At 38.2% G+C, this 16171-nt stretch overlaps 4 protein-coding genes across 5 annotated transcripts in view; 2 read left to right on the forward strand and 2 right to left on the reverse strand.

The window, feature by feature from the left end:
• Nucleotides 1–6457, reverse strand: part of LOC105382897 (disintegrin and metalloproteinase domain-containing protein 10) — a 105105-nt gene extending 98648 nt beyond the window's left edge. The window contains exon 1 of the mRNA XM_048623239.1: nucleotides 5837–6457. Within this exon, the coding sequence (XP_048479196.1) occupies nucleotides 5837–5939 (103 nt within the window). The 5' untranslated portion in view covers nucleotides 5940–6457. The remainder of the gene's footprint in view (nucleotides 1–5836) is intronic.
• A 124-nt stretch (nucleotides 6458–6581) lies between these two features.
• LOC105382878 (putative malate dehydrogenase 1B) lies at nucleotides 6582–9037 on the reverse strand. Its single transcript, XM_011552848.3, has 5 exons — nucleotides 8817–9037; nucleotides 8018–8574; nucleotides 7431–7902; nucleotides 7228–7348; nucleotides 6582–7091 (listed from the first exon to the last, which is right to left on the reverse strand). The coding sequence occupies exons 1-5, from the start codon at nucleotides 8952–8954 to the stop codon at nucleotides 6859–6861; spliced, it is 1521 nt and encodes a 506-aa protein (XP_011551150.3). The 5' UTR covers nucleotides 8955–9037; the 3' UTR covers nucleotides 6582–6858.
• A 583-nt stretch (nucleotides 9038–9620) lies between these two features.
• Nucleotides 9621–14137, forward strand: LOC105382877 (THAP domain-containing protein 2). Its single transcript, XM_011552847.3, has 5 exons — nucleotides 9621–9809; nucleotides 10050–10224; nucleotides 10718–10816; nucleotides 11066–11182; nucleotides 12259–14137. The coding sequence occupies exons 1-5, from the start codon at nucleotides 9739–9741 to the stop codon at nucleotides 12514–12516; spliced, it is 720 nt and encodes a 239-aa protein (XP_011551149.3). The 5' UTR covers nucleotides 9621–9738; the 3' UTR covers nucleotides 12517–14137.
• Nucleotides 14138–14681: 544 nt separating this feature from the next.
• On the forward strand, nucleotides 14682–16045 carry LOC105382874 (ribonuclease P protein subunit p30). 2 transcript variants are annotated; one of them, XM_048623264.1, is made up of 2 exons: nucleotides 14682–15072; nucleotides 15162–16045. In XM_048623264.1, the coding sequence occupies exon 2, from the start codon at nucleotides 15173–15175 to the stop codon at nucleotides 15965–15967; it is 795 nt and encodes a 264-aa protein (XP_048479221.1). In that variant the 5' UTR covers nucleotides 14682–15072; nucleotides 15162–15172; the 3' UTR covers nucleotides 15968–16045. The 2 variants fall into 2 exon arrangements, with proteins under 2 accessions (XP_048479221.1, XP_011551145.3); XM_011552843.3 differs by having other exon boundaries at nucleotides 14685–15060.
• The last annotated feature ends 126 nt before the right edge of the window (nucleotides 16046–16171 follow it).

Consider the following 16171-nt stretch of genomic DNA (forward strand, 5'->3'; position numbering starts at 1 on the left):
CGTTTCTCCGAATTTGGAAATAATTATCATGCCAATTTAACATGAATCTGAACTCGAGCTTTATCCAGCAATGTCAAAGGATATAGAGGTACTTTAAAAGGACCTTTAACGTTTTCCTTGTTATATCGAACACATGATATGGAAAATTAAAGTAGATTTTTCTTTGTGAATATTTCTTTGTCGAGCATCGCTTCTAAGAGTAGAAATGCCTTTGACGCTTGTTTTCCTAGTCTTCCTACGCATAATATCAAGTTTAAACCCACATTTTAAATGCACACAAACTAGAAACTACATAAGACCTATATCAAGAAGCCGTTTCTGTTTGGATGTTATGATTTTCAGCTAAGGTTTTCGTCGAATTTAAATGTAAGTATATTTTAACATGACACTGGAAAGTAGAAAGGGTATGTAATCTCTCGAAACTCTGAAAATGCAAGTTTTCTATGGAGTTAGTAATTTATGTGCTTGCGACTTGCTAATTGCTAATGTTCCCTGTGTATCCTGGTCAGCGGCCGGTATCATCTCTTTACACATCAGGTTGATAGATTACACTCCACGAAGGCAAAATAAATGGATATTACTGACCATCTCAAATAATTTTGCAAACTCTAAATTGTCATGACTAGATTTTCTCTGAATACATTCATCGTTCGTAATGAAGAAATCCGCAGGAGAACTAAAGTTACCGACATAGCCAAAAGGATTAGCACGCTGAAGTGGCAATGGGCTGGCCACGTAGCCCGCAGAGCCGACGACCGCTGGAGTAGAAAGGTTCTGGAGTGGAGACCCCGTGTCGGCAAACGGCGTGTCGGTCGCCCCCCAACCCGTTGGTCTGATGATCTGCGGAAGGTAGCGGGAAGCCGCTGGATGCAGATGGCGGGTGACCGTTTGGGGTGGCGATCGTTAGGAGAGGCCTATGTCCAACAGTGGACTACGGAAGGCTGAGAGAGAGAGAGAGAGACATTCATCGTCACATTTGTTCAAGGTCACGGTTATTAATATGTAAAAAGGTTTACTGCAAATTCATAGCTGGCGAATGTGTGTCTTCGAATCGGGTTTGACCAGTATCGACATAAGTGTCTCGTTTAAGAGAAGAGATAAAAAGCCGCTTTTGGTTTGCCGCTAATCTAGTGTTTAATGACGATGAAAAATATCTATATTTATCTAAAATAAGAATACAATGTTTGTGGACCGACACAAACAAAAATGCTTAGGATTTATACCACTGATTTATACCTAGATATACATATACCTTGACTACCTAGGTTAGCTAGACTTCTTTTAAATTTGTCTTCAAATCCCTGAGTGCCAAGCCCTGTTTGCAGGCTAAAGGAGTCTACACACCAAACCCGCCGACCCGCCGAGACAGCCCGGCGGCTTAGTGTCGGCGACTTTGTTTCAAGAATCATGTCGGTAACTCGTACCCGCGCGTGCAAGTCGGCGGCATGGCCGGCGACTTGCGTACGCGCACGCTCAGTTGCCCGCCGACACTTCACGTTCGTACACACTGCAATCACTAACTAAAAAAGTTGTACTGATTTCTTGCCGCCGACTAACTCACCGACACAGCCCCATGACACATGTTGGCGGGTTGGCGGGTTTGGGTCGCCGACACCAAGCCGCCGGGCTGTGTCGGCGGGTCGGCGGGTTTGGTGTGTAGACTCCTTTAGACTAGTTTTACTATTGAGCCTCCGAACTTTTGTGTACTTTTATCACCTGTTGTAAATTCTAAGTAACGCGATTGTATTCCATACAACATATTGCCTATACTGTGCGTTTCTTTTCAATCTATCTATAGACGGTGATACAATACACAACCTAATCCCTTTGAAGATAGAGCAAAGCTCGTGTCCATCTGTCGTTTTTTTTTTACATTTCAAAGAGCTTCCCAGTCTCTATGCGATCCGTCAGAGGCATTGTGTCCGATCAGTCACGGCCCGGACCGTCGACGCACGAGCATCGCCGATACGACTCCAAAGTGATTCGTGAGAAGAATTACGAAATTGAAAAGTATCATGGGGCTTCATTAGATGCATAACCATATTATTATTACCTAGATAATATCTGTGTTTTTTTGCAACAATCGTGTCCTCATCTCAGACCTACGCATCGAAGCGCACGCAGCTATATGTACCTACGCTCTGCGATGCGATGCGTAGATCTCTAAGAGGTTATTATTTTGTTTTATCTAAAGATCTAGAAAGTAGAAAGTGTAAGTGTATGTGCATCAGCATACTTCTGTACTGTTGCATAGTTCACCAACCGCAGGATGTAGTTTAAGTACCTAATGTTAGCCAATGACTGATGGTGATGTTGAAGAGCCAATGATTTGTACTATGTAGGACCGTGGAGCCCCGATGCCTCGGTCCCGTTAGCCGGATGCCGCCGCCGCCGCCTCGCCTGCTAGTTATGCAACCGACTGACTTGCAATAGATCCACCAATAACAATGCTTTTTGTACTGTGTACGTGGACTAGAGGTACTCACTAGCAAATTAAAATGTTGTAAAGTATTAATTAGCAGTTGATTTTATTTGAAAAAAATATGAACGTCCTGACTTGTACAGCGGTTAGTAACGTATTTTTTTCTGCCCGAGCGAGGGTTCGATTAGTAGACGAAAAAAAAATTATATGTAGATATATATTTGTCTTATATACCAATAGGAACCTTCAATGTAGTATTCAAATTAGGGCTATCAATATCAGCTATTTCAGAAGTAGCAGAAATAAACCTCCAGTGCCTTTGAATTATGACAGCGAGTTTTACATTTACATGGTGTTACAATCAATATAAGTTCACATTTTGTACGTTAGTGAGACATTATTTTTTAAACCAGCAAGAAAACGAAATACACCTAAGTACCTACCTACATGTTTAAAAATATACACCAAGATATTATACATGACTCCACCACACTCTCGCTATGTATTTATCAGATCAGGGGAGAAATTCTCGCTTCGTGGGCAGCCCTCACCTTATGTAACATTCATTACATACCACCTCGCGCCGGCAGCGTCATGATACGTGATGAAACAAATTATGAATATTTCACATCCCTTGTTGGATGCTGCGAATAATTTCATTCATTAAGTACCTAGTGGGCTTCCGCAGAATAACATTTTAATTTCCTCGAGAATATTTTCATGTTGCCGATGGTGCTTTGTTAAGGGATCGCGTAGTGTTTATTTAGTGAAATATTAGAAGACAAGTCAAAAGTTATAAATAATAATTAGAGCTTCTTACGACGAAATATCTGTAAAGGTTTTCTCTATTTATTATATAAATGTTAATATCCATCAGGCACAGAGACGTTTCAGATTATCGGAAGGGGAATATTGTAGTTATTATAACGTAATCCTTTTGTAATTGTTCAGGGCAGGTTGAGCCCTCATATCTAACCCCAAAGGGCATTAAACACAAATCGCCTGAGCCGATCGATGAGGCTGTAACCGCGACGACGATTCGATCCGGCCAAAGACAAATTATGCTAAGCCGAATCGGCCCGCAATAACTAAACGATATCCCCTAACGAGGCTGGAACAAATTGAAATCCGAAAAATACTCGATGTGATTCGATTAAATGAAAATGAGAACATTCCAACGCGTAGCCGAAACTAATGCGGACGGTAAATCGTGGCGAAGGGAGACGGGGGCGCCTCCCGCCCGCCGGTCCCAAGTTCGATAGCTGCCAGATTATCGTCTCTGGGAGCAATTTGTGGGGATTTGCGGACGACCTTAACGGCAAATAAAACGATCGCCCCTCATTAGACGAACGTCGAATCCATGGAGGCTAATTTGAGACGTCTTAATAAAATGCCATATAACGTGGTATTGATAATGCTGAGAGCTCTAGCTAAGTTTCGTTAGATAACCATTTTTGGTGTCGATTTGAACGTAGTGCGGAGATAATAACTCTCTACGTAGGTAGGTAACCTACATTGCAATACCTATTAGATAGGTATTTAATTGATGTTGCTTTCCATAGAAAGGTATAGGAGATATTGGAGGATAGGAGTATTGGCAGATATTGGAGTGTCCTCTAATGGATAATAATTAACCTATTGAACTATACTTATTTAGGTTTTCTATTTAAACTAGAAATTCTCAGGATAATAAACTGTTGGGACCGGGGAGATTATACTGTGCCATTCCGCCCTCCTTTGGTAATTTAATCAAAATCGATGATTGTTAGAACAGTTAACTAGAGATTTGGAGACTTGACGCTTTGGATTAGATGATTAGAGGGTCAAGGTATCTCAATAAATAGATCTATATTCAATACATAGAAACCTATGCGTAGTTTTGGGTCTATGGATAGTTACACTATAACTATAGCACCTTCCTACCTACGTTTTTTTAAATGTAATTTCGTTAGAAGGTAGGTAAAACTGGAGTTCAAACCCTGAATTTATATCTGTTATTAGTTATTAGATTTGATTAGATAAAGTAGGTACTCATAATAATTTAAAAGTTTAAGACAATGTCGATGTCGAAACACAAAATTTTAAAATGGACAAATGAATGCAACTAGGTATGCGGTTCCATGTATGTACGAAAACATTCCCTGTAGGTACCTAGTATTTGTATTACGAGCTGTCCACTATTGACAAAATATTGCCATTTTAGTCAGCTTTCGTGAACAGCAGTATACCTACCTACTTATTACTGTAAGGTGGGTTCCGCTCATCTCGCATAATCTTTATTGACCAAAACTCATTTCGCATAACTCGTATGGTCTAAACTTTTTTGGCCGAACCATCACTTTGCCAAGACTTATGTGGCATAAGGCTCGTTTCGTCTAAAACTCTTTAGGCACAATCTTTAAACACCTAAGTTTCGTTTGCTCAAATTTATGTTCGTCTATACCTATGTATAATCTTGTTTCTCCTAATGTTATCTTAATAAATAATATATTAAGTATGTAGTAAATGTACAAATTGTGGTATTTTTCTACTACATCCCGAAAATCACGATATTGTATGATCAAAAAATCGAAAGTTAAAGACCAATATAATTATTACAAACCCCATGAGATCGAAACCTAAAAATAGGTGCGACGACGAGCAAAGCGAGGAGGAGCGTGTTAGGTGCACATGTTCATCAAAACCAAAGCGGAGCGCAGCGAAGCGGAGCGGAGCGTTTTCCAAACAGCGGAAACAATACAAGGCACCAGTTTGCGCTATGTAGGGACACGCTCCGTCAAAGTTAAAGCCAAACGAATATTATTACTTTGTATAAACCTATGCCATAGCATTATTAGGCTATTCAAGATTTGGCAATACCATTATTAGGCTAAACAATGTTATGCGAAATAACTTTTTACTAAACGAGATTTATGCCATACGATTTTCGGCGTAACGAGACTTTGAACAAACGTTACTATGCAATACGAGATTAGGCAAATAAATCTTATGCCAAAAAAGGTAGAACCCTGTAAGGTATGTATGTTACAACTTTACTTAACTAGTTACCTACGTATGTATGCAAGGTCAAAAAAACCTTTCAAGCTGTTAGATAGAGTAGACGTAGACCACTTTACTGGTTCAAGCTTAGTTAAACTATATATACAAGTAAAACACATGCAAAAGCGTTGAAATATAGATAAGTAATTATTTATTAGTGTAAGTATGAATTAAACAAAAAGTAAAAATAAACAAAACTTCGGAGCTAATTAACTCCAAAATAAAAACATTCTTTTTCATTTCATGAAAAACAAAACAATAAGGATTTAACAAGTGCGAAAAGCGTTTAGCGGTGCGTGCAGTGCAATGTCATGGGAGAGGTTTAGCGCTCCGGGGTGTCGGGCGCACTGCCCGGACCGGAGGCCCAGGGCTCACCTGGCGGCGTCGGCGGCGCGGGCTCCAGCGGCGTCGCAGCCACCAGCACCTGCCCCAGCGCCGCGCTCACCACCACCGCCCGCCACATGTCCCCAGACCACATCACAACACGACACTATCTCATTATTGCCACAACATTCACACGACTTAACCAATATGAACACCTAACTATGCTAATTACTCCTATTGGCACGATCATACTTTGGAATTAACGTTCATTTCGCAATCCCGCCGCGTCTTACATCTTCTAGGATGCGTTCTATCACATTATTCTAACAAAATTACTATCGTAAACTATAGCAATGTTATTGAAACAAAGACAGTTACTGCACGTCATAACATTAGCTCGCGAGACACAAACACTCTCCACGACGTCTCTTCGGGCACTAACTAGTGATGTGCGCAAACCGCTTTTCAAGTACTTGATTAGTCGACTCTCCAAATCGGAGGCGGGCGTTAGTGAGGGAGAAAATGTATTCTCTCGATTATGCACTCAGGGTACAGTCGTCGAAATATAAAGATACCCGTTTAGACAGCTCCAAAATGTATGGGATGACAGCTGGTGTCAAATCTAAATCTTTTTTTTTTTTTTTAAGCTGCGTACAGACCGGCCCAACGAAGGCCAACGAACGGGTTTCGTTGGCTTTCATTGCTGCAATCTGCCCTGTATTATATATAATAAATATCCATCTTTGGGATAACCGTTGGCGTTCGTTGGGCGTTCGTTGGCCCGGTGTGTACGCAGCTTAAGCTGTTAAATAATTTTTATTATGTGTCTTTTTATGTATTTTATCAAATAAATCAAGAGTAAATAGTAAATTTGTGTAGCTGTCCAAAAGGGCCGTCCAATATTTCGACGACTGTAGTGCAGCGTCTCTACAATTATGATTTATGCCTCATGCTATCGATATGTCTTGCAAATTCGAGTTAACATCTGCAGTTATCGAGCATTCAGATAACGCTGAATGTATTTTTCTGAATAGTTATGCCCATCCGAACTCCCAATAATCGCTTAAAGTATTCTATGATTTCCAACAAAGACTGGTATGACCAGTACAATCACAAGGACAGATATTATAGATTTTGGGAAGATCTTTTTCTTGAAATTTCATGCTCAATTCAGCAATATACTGTAGATACGGTAGCTTCATATGTGGATCTTTAGGAGTCATATAATCCCGGGCAGGTTGCCATACACCATTAATGAGATGAGCGGGTTGAGAAAATACACCATCAAAAGTTAGTCCAAATGTCCCTGTGTTAAGGAAAACATTTAAAATAGTATATAAACTCTGGCATGTCATTGGGTGGGGTCACTAATGCCCAAGAGCTCGCCACAAGCCGCCCATTATTATTACTAAGCTACTGGTAAGTACATGGATACTACAAACCGTCACATCGAATTCCGAGATTAGTGTAATTTTCAGGATCTTCTTCAAGAAGCCATAGTTTTACCACATTTAATACTGCTTCAGCTTTATTTATTCCAATTTGTCCTTCCGGTATTTTATGCTACAAATAGTTACCAAGATTATTATAGTTATTGAAGAATATAAATTAAAATAAACAAAAGTACAGTACAGTAAAAACCCACCTTACGCTCTGCTACTTTAATCCACAATGATTCATCAAATGCCATGAGATATTCCATGGTTCGCAATTGAGGTTTTAAGGAGCCAATTTTTAAGGTAGAATCCTGCACCTTGAGAAATCTGCTGTAAGGATCGAAGGAATTGTATCTATGTATGGTAGTTCTGATATCAATTAAGTGATTAATGCCGACGAAACCCCATACAGGTGGACAGAACATATTTCTATGTGGAACTTCCGCAATCTCTGCTGCAACTGGTGCCATCTCCATCCCCAGGTCTGATGTTGCTACAACAATGTTCCACTTCGGAATCCTTATCATCGCGTTTGCCAAAACCGTGGCATTATAACATGATGGGCCAATATTTGGGAACAGAATTTTCATACTGGATGGAGCACATGGATTTATCATGTGCGCTAAATTCTCCATGATTCTTCTATTGGCATGAAGCCAAAACCCTATAGAATCCTCATCACTGTAAAAAATATGAACTATAATTTCAGAATGATTGTTACTAAGAAGGTATGTAAATACCTACCTAACTACAAGTATTTTTGAAAAGGATAACTGAGTGTTATAATAATACGTACTCGTAAGGTGCATGATCTAGTACTATTAATAAATCGGCATGAGTCAAGGCAAATCCAATCTTCTCGGCATATTTCAAAGTTTTGGGGTTGTTCTTAAAACAACTCGATTCTCGCTCGATGTACTTCATGTAAGACTTTGAGTTTTTGATATCATAGATGTATATTTCTGAAATGTTTTTCTCTTCAACAATCATTTCTAGAAGGTTGAATATGAGATGTTTTACAATATTCATTTCCGCGCCAGATATGCAAACAACAAAATTATTCTTTGGGACTGTAATATTACTTTTAATTTCTTCATGTACTTCTCCACACTTGAGTGCTTTTGTTTCTATTTCTATTTCTTGCTTAAATTGTTCAATGTTTGGGATTAATTCTCTTAGTTTGTCACAAGTTATAAAGGTTTCCAATTTGTAATAAGAGTAGCAGTAGTCCCAGAATTGCGTTGCACTGCCAATATAATACGGTTTACTTCCTTTCATCATAAGTTCTTTCCATATCAAAGGAGATGAGCAATGGTGCCAATTGTTTTTCATGTTAATTTTACATAACCATGGCTAAAAAATGCAAACTTACTGAGATGTGAAATGTGGATATCATCCTAACTAGGTATTAGGTATTGTAGTGTAGGTATTTCATTGGAATAATGTGACTAGCTAACTATAGCCTTTGAAGCACAGAGATTTAAGTAAGTACTTAACTACATGATAATCGGAAGAGTAATAATTCCCGTAGATTGCGGTTTAAGTATCTTAGCTAAGCAAAGCAGAATTATAATTATAAGTACTTAACTAGGTACCTTCCATTCTAAGACGGGCTTTTGTATCGTGTCATAGCGAATATTTGGTAAATTTTGTGCTAGATAATCAGCTACCAAGCATGCTTGTGCAAATAATTGGCATTGTGACTCCCCTGCTATTATAAATCTAATACTCATTTTGAAACATCAGGGAAAGCGCAAGTTTATTATTAGAATATTTTGTTCATAGTTGGTCTGAAGTTCATAATTTTTATTTGTTTTAATAGGTTACTCAGGTTACTAGTGGTTACTAGGTTACGTAGGTTATAGGTGATCTAGAGTATTTTTTATTTTATCTGCCCTAGATAGGTACCTAAAAAGTCCTTGGAATAATATAATGTATTTTACTCTGTGAGTCCTTATTATATAGACACATGGTTAAGGCGGAATCAGACGGTTCATTTTTGGCTTTCATTCGGCATCTTGCACTGTACCTGTAAACTCAAAATAAAACAAAAGTGCAAATAAAAATGAACCGTTCACTTGAAGGAACCGTCTGATCCCGCCGATTTCGTTGACCTTCGTTGCTGCAATCTGTCCTGTTTTATGTATGATAAATATCCACCGTTGCTTGGGCGTCCGTTGGGCTTTCGTTCGGCGTTCGTTGGCCCGGTCTGTACGCGGCTTTAGAGAAGTGTTCCTTGGACACCATAGAACAAGGTGAACTCGTGTGTACCTTTTTGGACACTGCCAAATAACCTTTCATTTGTTAATCGATCGATTGAACTTATTTCAATGACGAAAGAAAAAAAGAGATGACCCGACTGTTAGTCTGTGACCACCTGACCACAAGTACTTCAGCTGTCAAATATGTGTCAAAAAGACTTGTTTGTTTTGTTCCCATTTTTCAAGAAAATTTAGTGTTTTTATCCGAATTTGTGCCTGTGTATACTGTGAAAACTTGCACAATACCGCCTTTATCATGGGTAGATGCAATGTGTTAGGCTGCCCCATGAAACGTTACAAAAAACATTCAAATATATCGTTGCACAAGTAAGTTACCCAATTCCTTAAAAATATCATGGATTGTCCATTATTTTGAATGATTTTGTTATTTGTGCAAAAGTTTATGAAGATACTCTTGCTTTTCTACAATCATCTACTGTTTTACTATTAATATTTAGGGATTTTATAACTTTTTTATTCGCCATAGTAAATAGAGTTGTGGTTGGACATTTTCAATAATATTGATTATCGATATTTGAATTTAAAGTAGTTTTTTTATGATTTTAGATTACCAAAATGTAAAAAAACTAGAGATAAGTGGCTGGATATACTCGGGGCCGAAAATGTAGTCACAACAAAATATACTTATATTTGTTCCTTGCATTTCGAAGAAAAATGTTTTAACCGAACATTGGATGTAATAAGACTGCGCGATGATGCTTTGCCTTCAAGGGAGTTGTTGGTAAGTTTTGAAAATAAACTAGATACCTTTTAGCGTCTAGGAACTTTTATATTCAAGATAAATTTTTTTCAATTGTATTGATTGGACACTTTTGACTACACATAGGTAAATGTCATAATTCTAATAGATACAACAGTAATAATATCTTTAGATACCTACTAAATAATCTTGAAATTTTAATGCTAACTAACTAAAGATTAAATGTAATTTTTATACCTATATTGATATCGATTCTGAAGGCAGAAATTTTAAATTTAGCGATGTCAAAACCTTAATTTCTTTGTTTAAAATTCGACTCTATGATTGTTTCCGTAAATGACATTTTATGCTAGCAATTTTTTTAGTTTGACAGCGTTAAAATTAGAATTTCTGCCTTCAGAATCAACATCATTGTCATTCAACTTTATATTGTTTAGACACTTTTGACTAAACAGAGGTAAATTCCATACTAAACTGACTCATTATTAATTGCATGTTGTTACTACCTTTATAGATACCAGCTCAATTTGATGACTGTGACAAAGAACAATCTGTTACTCTCAAAGAGGAATTTGAGGAAAAAGCTACCTGCAGCACTTTTAACTATGCAGAGGTAAGTGTGATATTTTCATTATTCCATGCTGTACCTATCATCTATCTTGTATGAATCCTCTTCTAGTTCTAGCTTCAACTTCTAACAGCATATACTAAAAAACAAAATAAAATAAATATTTAAGCTCAGCCCCCATACAACAAACATGATCTTTTTGCCGTTTTTGACAGATAATAGTATGGAACAATTTGTACGTGAGTCTGACTTGCACTCATTAATATATTGTATTTATTATTACTACATTTACAGTCACCAGCACAATTTGATGACGGTGAGAAACAAGATTCTGTTCCTCACAAAGTATTTGAAGAGAAGGTTGTCTGGCTTGTCTGCGGCACTACTGATAACACTACTAATACAGAGGAGGTAAGGATGTTATAATTATGTTTCAACCTATAATAAATTATTCAAGTTAAGATTGAGTTAAGAATAGTTACTTATTAGTATAAGGCAGAGTTTCTCATTATTTGGTTAGGTCATAAAAACCTCGGTTTGGTTACATGGAGTGAACTGTTAAGGTTAGTGAGTGTCCCACCATGCCAAATCAAAGGGTTAAACTCCCATAATCGGTTCAGTCCGGTAACCAGGCATTGCGTTGTTCACTTTTGACACAACTGTCAAGAATTCAAGATGGAAAAACTGACAGAGCCTTTTATAAAAAAACAATATACTAACTAGATGTTGTGTGACATTAAAAAATGAAGCGAAATACTGTCTGGATTTTATACATATACTGTCAAAGTGAGATAAAAGTTTTAATTTAATGTCCTAACCTAACTTGGATCCCCAATATAGAAACACAAATTGATGGCCCTACCTGGAAATCGAACCCAGGATCCCGGGGTGATGACGCTACGCTTCTACCACTAGACCACAGAGCTAGATTCAGGAGGTTTAACCTAATGACGTATTGACAACTATTGAATTAAGGGCTGATTTTTCAATGGTCAGTTAAAGGTTATCTGAGGAATAATTCTAATGCTGTCACATCTGAATATTAGTATTAGACAGAGACAGCAACAATTTTATTCCTCAGATAACGTTTATCTGACCATTGAAAAATCAGCCCTAAGTCAATAATCTACTGACAAAATAATTTAAAATACGCACCCCGTCCAGCAGGGTGATTCACGGGGCAAAAAACACTCTCGTCTTACAAATATTTCGGTTGATCCATGAATAACCCTGCAGGACACGCGTGCGGTGGGCAGTCCATGTCCATACGCAGCTTAATAGGAGCATTCTTAAAACACTATAAAAAAATTTAAAATACGCACCCCGTCCAGCAGGGTGATTCACGGGGCAAAAAACACTCTCGTCTTACAAATATTTCGGTTGATCCATGAATAACCCTGCAGGACACGCGTGCGGTGGGCAGTCCATGTCCATACGCAGCTTAATAGGAGCATTCTTAAAACACTATATTTATTTTTTTGTTTCAGGACAAAACACCACTGGTCATTCAAAAACTTAAGTCTAAATGCAAAGAACAAACGATAAAAATCAAAAGATTAAATGAAAAAGTGAAAAGGCAGTCTAAGAGAATAGCAGATTTGAAAACTTTAATAAAAGATTTAAAAAAAAATAGGAACGATGAATATGCGTCTGTGTTGGAGCAGTGTGCAGGCCAGGCCCTAAATATTTTCTTAAAGGACCCCATTCACGGGCGCGCCAATCCGCGGACTTGTCGCCAGCAATAAATGTAAATGTCCACGGAATGGTACGGCTCGGGGCTCGGCTCGCGGTGCGTGAAATGAATGGAGTACTTAAGAGACAAATTGCGAAGAAAGAAAGAAAAACAGTGAAGAAATTCGAAAATTCCCTTTGACGCTTCACTTGTTGTCTCCAAATGTCTACAATTTTGTCCGCCGTACGTAGAGTACCTGTTTGCCACATCCAAGAACTTTAAAAGGCGTGACGAGTATACGACTCGTACCTCGTACTTAATAAGGTCGAAAAAACACTTAAGGTATTTTTGACAAACCACTGGTCTGTGGTCTGAACAATATTATCTGCATGTGCTTAAATTTTTTATTTACATTTAACATTTTGACGAAGTTATAGGACGAATTTTGAGGAACTAGCTTCATGAAGTTCTTGCTGGAATGTGACACCGAAGTATTATTAGGGAAGATTTATATTAGACCAGGCCGTGTCCGAGCCGGGGCACTTTTGTATGAAATTTGGCACGGCCGGCCGAGGCACGGACGAGCCACGTCACGCATGAAACTTCATACAAGAGTGCCCCGGCCCGGTCTAATATAAATCATCCCTTAGTCTTTGTGCCAATTTCTCCATAGTCGGTTAGAGCATAACCAGGTATTAGTGGTTGACTTTTGACACATCTTTCAAGAATTTAATATGGAGGTGACGTATAATGGGAGATTTTTTTTTGACGTTTAAAAGTTCCAAAACCGACTAATAGATGGCACCCTCCTGTCGTTTTTTATGAGCTGCTTTCTTCTGAGGGGACGGAAGATGTCATAAATGGTACAAAGCTGTCTTGAACTAGTTAACACTTAATATTATGCATAATATAACAGCTAGTTATTGCATATGGTTGAATTCGCATCCATTGGGTTTATGTATTGGCTGAAAGGACTGGAATCCATGCCGGCTAAAAAAATATATGCATTGCTGTTGAGTATGAAGTTTTACTAGCGCCATCTATAATCAGTTTTTGTCTATGGTTGTTGTCTATGGTTGAAAATCTCCCATTGATAAACCAATCCCAGTTGGTTAGATAACCGACTATGGAGAAATTGGCACTTAGTACGAGAAAATGAAACAAAAGTGAACAAATTTAGACATTGTTGAATGTTGAATAACAACAATGAGAACCAACATGTTAAGTACTTAATATTTTTTTCAATTTACTTCTCATGTTGTTTTCTACAATTATAAAAAAATATATTATCGTCACCCTTGAATATGGTGAAAAGTAAAATAAAAGAATAATACTTATTAAGTACCTACATACTTTTCTTTTCTTTAAGGCCTTGTTTCACAATGGCTGGTTAGTGGTTACCTGTGAGATAAAATACATGCTTTCACTCTCTGTTATTATTTTTTTGACAGTGACAGCATGTATTTTATCTCACAGGTAGCCACTAACCAGACATTGTGAAATAAACACATACATTGGGTTTGGGACTAAACATCCCACATACCACTGGCGAAAAGTGGGTGCAGCAATGCACCTTTGCCTACCCCTGTACATTAGGGTCCACTTGCACCAACATATTAAATCTAGATTTAGTGTCAAATTTTAAATGGACTGACGCGACGTTTCTTAAATCAACATTTGACTGTAAGGGCCACTTGCACCAACATATTAAATCTAGATTTAGTGTAAAATCTCGATTTAGTGTCAAATTTTATATGGATTGACGTTTCTTAAATCGAGATTTGACACTAAATCTAGATTTAAATGTTTGTGCAAGTGGCCCTAAATCTAGATTAAATTTGTTGGTGCAAGGGGCCCTAGTACAGGTAAATGTCACATTCGAAGTCAAATTTAACTCTTACGACGCACGAAATAAGAAAGGTGCAAAGTCCAAACCTGTACCCTTTAGCTGGGCCGCCACTATATAAGGACTTAGGCGTGAATGTTTATGCCATGTAAGGCCTTGGTCTCGTATTTACGCCGTAGGTCGCGTCCAGCGTCACGCCGTAGGCCGCGTCACGATGCTCACTATAGAAATGTACTGATGCGGTCTCCCTCACACGCCGACGTTGGCGCGTAGATGTAATGAGCATCGTGACGCGGCCTACGGCAGTGACACTTGACGCGACCTACGGAGTAAATAGGAGACCCGGGCCTTAATGTTATGTAATGAATATCCCCAAATCATAATCGGACGCGGCTGTCAGCCGCGACTGATAAGTGTGCACGGTCTTTTGGGACAGTTCGTGCCAGATCGCTCTCGGACGTCTGAAAGCTGAAGGTCAGCCTAAGGTTACGTCCGATAGTTTGAACAGCGTAATAGGCGCCTTTATCCAGAAAGGACCTTTAAGTCGCGGCTGACAGCCGCGTCCGATAATGTGTCGGCATCTTAAGAAGTACTCTGTGGTGAAATGTCAGTGATAGAATAGGACACAAACTGACACTGACATGACAATGACATTGACACAGACAGACATACAAAAGCAGAGCAGCAGACATCAACAAATACATAACCTAGAAAAAGTTTTTAAAGAAGAGGAATATTTACAATTAAATTGCTTACAGCTACTTACTGACGGTACGTAATTATGTACGTTCTAAGTGCCAATTATTTGTAAAATACACAATCAAGTATCTTACTATAAGGAGACTAAAAATAACCTTATATTTTCTTACCAGATTGAACATCAATGGACCCACAAGAAATAGGTTACTGTGATCTTTCGATCAGCAAAAACTTCGATCTAACCCAGTTGCAAATCATAGAGAAATTAGGGTTCAATACAGTGGCCTTGAATACCTATGTTGAGGAAGTTTGTGAAGAACCCAAAAAAAAGAAAAAGAAAGGAGCAGTAAGGGAAAAACAGGATTATTTCCCAGAACCAGTTCCTTTACCTGATGATATTAAGAGAAACTCTAAACTTAATATTTTGCAAAGGGTAACTATAGAAATATCAGATGCCAGCATAGCTCTTAAGATTAATCAATCGGAAAACATTAAGAAATATGACATTATAGCTGTGTTACCCAAGACTCTCCAGGCATTTCAGTATGCTTGTGGCACGATGGATGTTGAGATCATTACATTTGCTCTGGAAACTCGGATCCCTTTCAAAGTTAGCCGTAAACTGTACAGGCAAGCTGCAGAACGTGGGATTTTCTTTGAACTTATGTACTCGGCCGCTATCAAGGACACAACTGCCAGGAAAAATATAATAAGTACAGCTCATAACTACCACGCTGTTGGCAAATCCAAGAACTTGATACTTTCTAGTGGAGCCGAGCAGCCAGCACAAGTGAGAGGCATTCATGATGTCATTAACTTGGGTTTCTTACTGGGAGTAAACAGTAACGAAGGTATAAAGCTTATTCTTAATAACCCTAAGCAGTTAATTAACAAGGCAAAGGGACGAAGGAGCGGGAAGCTGTACATGGAAGTGAGTGCAGTAAGTGAGGTAGAAGACAGTAGTATGGTGGAAGAATAATTTAGGTGTAAACTAAGCTATGTAACAAGTAATAAATATCTCCACCCTATCTGTTTAAAATAAATATAATTATTCATGTTTTTGTATGGTACATAATATTGAATAGCTCAGGGTAATATAATATATTAAATTTCTTAAATTCAGTACAAAAATAGAAACATTAAATGTAAATTAATGATAAAATTATAAAATAATATTTACAAA

Source organism: Plutella xylostella, chromosome 9, assembly GCF_932276165.1.
Source record: "Plutella xylostella chromosome 9, ilPluXylo3.1, whole genome shotgun sequence".
Taxonomy (NCBI): Eukaryota; Metazoa; Arthropoda; class Insecta; order Lepidoptera; family Plutellidae; genus Plutella; species Plutella xylostella.